At 33.9% G+C, this 7,233-nt stretch overlaps 1 protein-coding gene across 1 annotated transcript; it reads right to left on the reverse strand.

Annotated features, from left to right (window-relative positions):
• Window positions 1-2,306: 2,306 nt before the first annotated feature.
• LOC104242046 (LOB domain-containing protein 30) lies at window positions 2,307-6,440 on the reverse strand. The gene is made up of 2 exons (XM_009797018.2): window positions 5,903-6,440; window positions 2,307-3,023 (listed from the first exon to the last, which is right to left on the reverse strand). The coding sequence occupies exons 1-2, from the start codon at window positions 6,293-6,295 to the stop codon at window positions 2,595-2,597; spliced, it is 822 nt and encodes a 273-aa protein (XP_009795320.1). The 5' UTR covers window positions 6,296-6,440; the 3' UTR covers window positions 2,307-2,594.
• Between the last annotated feature and the right edge of the window lie 793 nt (window positions 6,441-7,233).

A 7,233-nucleotide genomic window follows, 5' to 3' on the forward strand; every position in this document is an offset into this window, starting at 1 on the left:
ATCATAACCTTAGGACCTTCTCTTTATTGTTTACAACTCAACCATAGTTAGTTTCAGTTGCTTATTTACATTCATTCGTAGTTAGTAGAAATACCCTCAACTATTATTTACAACGTTTGGGAAGTTGATTCCGTGGAATTTAGAATTTCTAACGAGAGTAATTGATAAGTTAATTCCTTGTGGGTTCGACTCTGGGCTAAATACTCATATTATATTTGCAATGTCCGCGTGTCCTTTTTATAAGGTATAGTTGGACGTGATCACTCCTGTTGCTTCAGTTGCTCCACGCGAAATATACAAGAACATTCTTTTTGCTCTCTAACATATTCTCTTGATATTATTGCTTTCATTCATTACCTTCATATTTGTTCGTCATTTACTGCTTATCATTGGCCATAAAGAGCCTTCGTTAATATCATTATAACTGTTAGTCATACTTCGACTGCCTTCGATAGCTCCCAGCCAAGCTCCGGAATCGATATCGAGGCCCTCGAATCGACAAACTCGAGGCCCCGATTGTCAGCCTATCGATTTGATTATCACCCTACCCTTAACTCTCATTTCGTTTCTAAGCCTCACATATATAGCATCAACTGCTTAAACAACTAGCATAAAAATAGATCACGTATTTTTAGAGTCCCATAATCAAATTTAATTGTTATTACCATTTTCACGGTAAACATGTTTCTTCAGAAATACATCCTGAAATCCATCTTATAACAACTGGACAACCCAAATTAGGACATCATCAGATATTTATCAAATTAAATTAGGAATTTAAAGTCAACTTTGAGAAAAAAATTTGGGTATCAAATATGAATCATCATCTTCCCTAATGCGATTACGTTGGAGAAGAACAAGGGGAGGATTATAAGGGATCTCATCATCTCTTCCTCTGGATATTCATTACTATCCATCATAATACAATCTTTTAGCAGTGCCTATGCAGCTTTTTGACGAAGGATTTATTTAAACCTAGCATTGTCTAGCCGAAGTATAAATTTACGTGAAAGCCCACTAAAGCTTCAACCAATATTGGATCGTAACTTTTAAAGTTTGGGACTTTTACCTAGTTATACTATATTAAAAACTTATTTTCCAATGTTCTCTATGTTTTGTAGTTTTTAATAAATATTTAGATTTTTCTTACAAATTATGTAGATTGTTCTCTCACCCCGTTATTAGTGTCTTCAATTATATCCTTTCCTTTTTTTCCCTCTCCTCTTCTCTCTCTTTTCCTAAAACCAACTTTTACATAGAGTGAAGCTTACCCACAACTTGATTAGAGAGCAAATCTTCGAATTTCTTTTGTATTGTATAAATAAGAAAGAGATTTTAGACGATTAAAGAGAGAAATAGATATTTTGGACGATTAAAGAGAGAAATAGTATATCAACAGCTTTGGAAGATGAAAGAATCTGCAAATATGGGGGATAATAGTGGAAGAGGAGTGAGTAAGCGAGTTAGAAAGATTATGGGTATCAATGGGTTTCTTACTGTAGGTAAGTACAAAGAGAGGTGATGATATTGGGGTTCAGTGGGTTTCTTACTGTGATAATTTTGGGTAAGTACAAAGAGGGGTGATAATTTTGGGTAAGTACAAAGACATATATAGTTTTCTTTGGAAAAAAGAAGAGTATCTTAAATGTAGGGGATTATGTGTAACTGATACCCAATATTTAAGGTATGTTCCAATTCCTCCGTTTTATGGTTTTGTATAAAACTAGTAAATATAGGTATATAAAGTAATTAATAAGAAACCTAAATAAAGATAGTAATATGTTTTTATTATAGTATAATTAGGTAAAAATCCCTTAAATTAAAGTTTAAGGTTTTTACAATGAGATTGCACCAGTTAACATTCATCTTTTGTATCGCGCAATATATTGGAAACAAGTGCAAATTATTCATTAAACCATACATCTTCTAATGAAATTGAGCATTTTCTGCCCTTAGATCTTGAACGTATTATGAGTGTCATTCTGACCATTGTTAGCTATCTCATCTGAGGAAAATCGAAGATCCAATAGTACTCAATGGAGTATAAGTGATTAAATTGTTGAAGATGTTGAGGAATTCTCAATTCAATAATTACTAGGAGTAATTAATGAAATAAACCTTTAAGCCACCACTTATCATATTGTTACGTATCCTAATCAAGATTTCTTATACTAGGCAAAAGAACCGCTAATATAGAAGAGATTCTTTTCAAATAAAAAGTTATGCTGACGTGTCCTACCTTCACTAAAATTTTTGAGCAAATCCATAAAAACATAACCATGCTAGAATTTAATAAAGATCCAAAAGACTAAATATCGTTACCCTCTGATTTAACACTATACGGTTATCAAATAGTAGCTATACAACACACGGAATAATTTAAAAGTAAGCATTATCTAAGACTAACTAATATTGAATGTAATTAGTATTCCAAAAAAGTACATCAAACAAAAAGGGAAGGATCATCAAGAAATTACAAATAGGGTAAAATTAAAGGATATTGAGTAGTGTTGGAAGTAACTTTGCCTATTTTTGATTAATTAAAATTAAACCCTCATTTCTTTTTAACATAGGTCAGTTCTCAAAGTCTCTGGTCACTTGGTCTGTGGTGGCAAAGCTGAGGATTCCGTGCATTGCACTACTGTTGGAGATCCATGTCTGTGCAGAAGTTCACGTGCCAACTCTTGAAGATCGCCGCTGCCGCCTCCGGTGGTGGACGGTGACATCTCTACCGGAGCTCTAGCACCGCTGCCATAGTGGCGTGGGTCCATAGGTGTCGGCCGTGGCTGCTGCATTGCCCAAGAGGGTTGAACCATTGGGTCAAAAAGTGAGGATAAATCATATGCTGCTGGCAATATTGAGGGTCCTGCTGTTGGCAAGTCTGTTATAGAGAGTGCTGCAGCTGGCTGTGGCGGCAGCAGTGTCTGAGGTTGTTGTGAAGGCGGCTGCGGCGGCGGTGTTGGAAGCTCTAGGGTTGCAAGGTGGGCTTGTAAGTATGAGAGTTCTGCTTGTAAATTCACTACCTGAGTTGATAAAAAACTGTACGCTATCAATGCACAGAAATTAATTGTAGTTCTTTACTAACATACCATACCTTAAAAATGAACAATATAATTTCGTGGATCACTAGTGGCAGAATTAATTATGCTATGATTTTTTTGTTTAAAAAAACCACATAATTATTTGAGCGAAAAAAAAAAACTTACATGATGCATGAGTGACTCTCACAAAGAGTCGAGATTTTGATTACATGAAAAGATTTGCTTTATCCAATTCTTAAAAAAAAAAAAGGTATATATTGCATGCTATCTAGTCTAAATAACCATTTTTGTAATCATGGGGTGTCTTTCTGTTACCAGGAAAGAAGGAAAAGCAATTTTAATTAAATGCATTCTGAGTGATCTATTTGGCTAAGTTCTGATAGAAGATTTAGGGCTTGTTTGGTACGAATGAAAATGTATAATCAATTTCGAGATTAAATTTGAGACGAATTTAATTTATTGTTAGTTGGGATAAAATTGCGGTATAACCAATCTCGAGATTAGTTATCATGGGATTGTACGCTATGAGATGGTAGGATAACAATCCCGGAATAACTAATCTCGGGATAATTAATCCTGAAATAACTTGTTTTCCAACTCAACGACCCCTAGTGAAAGAGGAAGGAGAGGTTTCGAGATTCAAATTTTCTAGTTTAAAAGTTTTATAGCTTTTCAAAAGTCATAAAGTTATCAAAGTGTTCATATTAAAAGAAATTCAGTAACTTTTGTTCAAATCGTATATTGTTTTAAGAAATTGATCGAATATGTACAATTTATTAATTTAGAACACATAAATTTCAAATCCTAGTCGAGAGTCCAAAAAAAAAAAGAAGCAAACATATAGCTCAGGTAAAAGGCACACAACAAAGTGAGGTGTGGGGGATAAAATTTTCACATAAGAATGACAAAATCATCCAATTAGGGCTGGGCTCTAAAGGTCTTGTATCTACTTCACATTACCCCTACTTATGCAATATCTCTAATACACCATTAATTAATGGTAAACTTTGGGATCTGTGTATTACTGACAAATTCAAGGGAATAGAAGTTGATTTAGTTTCTTTTGGGAAACATAAAAGTCATCTAACAAATTCTCCCTTCCCAATACTCCAAATAATAAATAAAAAGAGAGGAATGAAAAAATGCATGAAGCAAATAACCTTCAAAGTCAACCAGCAGACACGGAGAATAATCTAATTAAATCTCTAATACAATTGAATTATTGAAGTGGAACTTTAATTAAAAATCTCTTAAATCCATTTAAAGATCAAATTATTATCAATTTCTAATATATTTGATATCAAGAAAAATATAGTGTATGCCTTTTGTTTTCAGAAGAAATCGGCCGGTTTACTTTTACAAATATTGAAATATTAGAACATCGAAAGATTTAAGGGAAAATTCATTGGTGACCTCCATACAGATTTGCCTTATTGTGAAAGCAACTGAATGCAGCGAACACAAACATATTACACTGTTAATTAACGTTAAAAAAAGTTTAAAAAGGACATGTTTATCAATATAAGCAGACATAATTCACTATACTAATTGAAGAACCAAACTTAAGTCAAGCTGTTAACCGGATATAAGGTGAGAGAAAAAGAAAGGACTAAAGAAAGCTTTTTTAATTTTTATTATTATCCTAGTTGAGGAGTATCGGTTTCAACATGCTTCTTAGAGAAACAACAAAAGAGTGGTCATTGTCCCTTGCGCTAAAAATAACCAAAATATATTATATTTTCATTTTGCTCCAAAGAAAGAAGAGACTGATTATTTTTTTAAAAAAGAGAAGAATATTTCTATGAATTTTGAATAATGAGAAGAAGGGGAAGAATGGAGATTTTAGGCCTATGCCGACCATTTCCTTAATAACAGCAAAATTCAAAGAAGTACTGTTGCCCACATCATCATAAGTTAATCAATCAAACAACTTATTGATTTCAGCAAAGTATAAAACTGTTCCCTAAATGCAACGCATCATGGTCCATTTCCCCTTTGTACAAGAAAATCTTGTTCAAGATCTAAGTACATTATTTTCACTCACATATAGCTAGGAGTTTAATTTAGTTTATTATTGGATACAAAAAATGTGAGACAATTTACATATGCCAACTCAAAATCTTAAAACATACTCATCGCAACCTTAAGAAGTCTTTACTTTTGACAACCAATGCCAGATCCAAGACCATGTTCCTCAATTAACAAGAAGCCTTTATTTCCTACATACATTTCTTCTTTGCTTTCTTCACACAAAACACTAATTAATGCGTGAAAGCTGTCTCTTTTCACTCGTCCTAAAATTTCGAGTCTTTTCAAAAAAATTAATGAATAAGGTATTCTTTTTTCAAGATCATCATAATCTTAAATCCTTTTTAATTTTGGGAAAATCTGAACAAGAACTGGGACTTAAGAGTGTTTAATTCAGATAGTTGATCATATTCGTAACGCATGGAGAAAATGGTTAAAAAATAATGAAGATTCTTGAATACGCATATGGGGTTGTGCTTTGTATTTATTCTATATATGAAAACATAACGTGGAAGTAGAGTGAAGGCATTGATAATCAGTTGTTGGAGAAGTTCTAAAAGAAGAAGCAAAACGATTTGTAACGGAAGAAGAGAGGGGTGCCTTTATTTTACCAACTTTGATGATAAGACAGACTTTGAATAATTAAAAAAAGTAACCCCCACGAGTTAACACTATTCTTGGGGAGGACAAATGAGTCTTTTTCAAGAAACAAAATTCAGATAACGAGTGTTAACCAATCTATAGTCATGGCAAGAAACTCAGTTGAGTCTATAGTTCGATTTAACTAATATACGCGGACAGGCAGACACATACAATTTAATATTTAAGTTTACCTGTTGTTGAAGAGCGAAGATGTGAGCAACACAGCCATAGACAGGATCACGGAGTCGAGCTTGAGCTTCATAACAAATGGTGACAACAGCATCAAGACGTTTATGGACAGGAATATGAAGGAGAAGTTTTGAAACATTGCTAGCTCCAAATACTTTGTGGACAGCTGCAAAATGGGCTGCACCTTGTTCTGAATCAAAATAAGGTGCAAATATGCAACCAGCTACACACTTCCTTCTCAAGAATTTACAAGCACCACATGGCCCTCCTCCTCCTCCTCCTCCTGCACCACCACCTCCGGTGCTACTACTTCCACTAGTTCCACCACCAACTCCTCCTCCGCCCGTGGCGGTGATCCCGCCGCCGGTACAACTACTTGGATTATTTGAGCTCATTTTCTTGGAGAATTCACTTCTTTTAGAACTTGATATAACATAATTTGAAGGGGTTCTAAAGAAGAAGAAGAATAGAGGGAGTACTTACTAGGGTTTGGTTGGTGGTATTAAATTTTTTTTTTATATTTTAAGGTTTTGTTGAAGTGTGTATATTAGTGGAGAGGGGGGTGTTTTAAACACTAAATGAAGTCTTTAAAGCCACGCGATGAAGCAAACCCCATTTAGCTGCTTGCGTGAAGCAAACATGCGATAAGCCAACTGCCTTTTTATTTATCTTCCTTCCTCTCGTGAGTTTTGGCCTTTGCTAGCTAGCATTAGCAACACCCCCTCATGTTTTTTTTCTTTTTCTTTTTTCTTTTCTTTCTTCTAGCAATAATAAATCTATTTTTCTTTTGGCTCTCTTTTTATACCACTTTTGATGTAATACAAGAAGAATACATCCAATCTTGCTTTGTACTAGAAAGAAAAACCATTGCTATATAGCACAAACTTACAAAATAAGAGAATAGTTTTTGGAGAGAGAGAGAGATGTTGAAACGTGTCAATGGGAGTGTCTATATTAGCCTTTCTCTGCGTGTTTCAAGCTGCGTAGAGGGCAAAAGACGCCAACTATATCTCTCCTTTTCGACGTTGAAAAGGAATTCATTCTACCTCATCTTTTCATTTAAAAAATCCAAATAGAAACGGCTTTGTACGCTTTTTCTATACATAAGAGTTTGTTGGAATGACATAATTACTTAAAAAGCTACTTAATTGGTTTATTATTACTACACTAGCATAAGATTTGTATATTAATTTAGGTGTATTTGTTTCTATATCCTTTCTTTCCTAGAGTGTTAATTAGTATAAGAATTAAGAGGAGTGAATTGTTTTTAAGCTATACATGCTGATCTGTATTAGTACACTAATATTTTAAGTTTATGGTGAATTTGTGATTA

This window comes from Nicotiana sylvestris, chromosome 1 (assembly GCF_000393655.2).
Source record: "Nicotiana sylvestris chromosome 1, ASM39365v2, whole genome shotgun sequence".
Taxonomy (NCBI): Eukaryota; Viridiplantae; Streptophyta; class Magnoliopsida; order Solanales; family Solanaceae; genus Nicotiana; species Nicotiana sylvestris.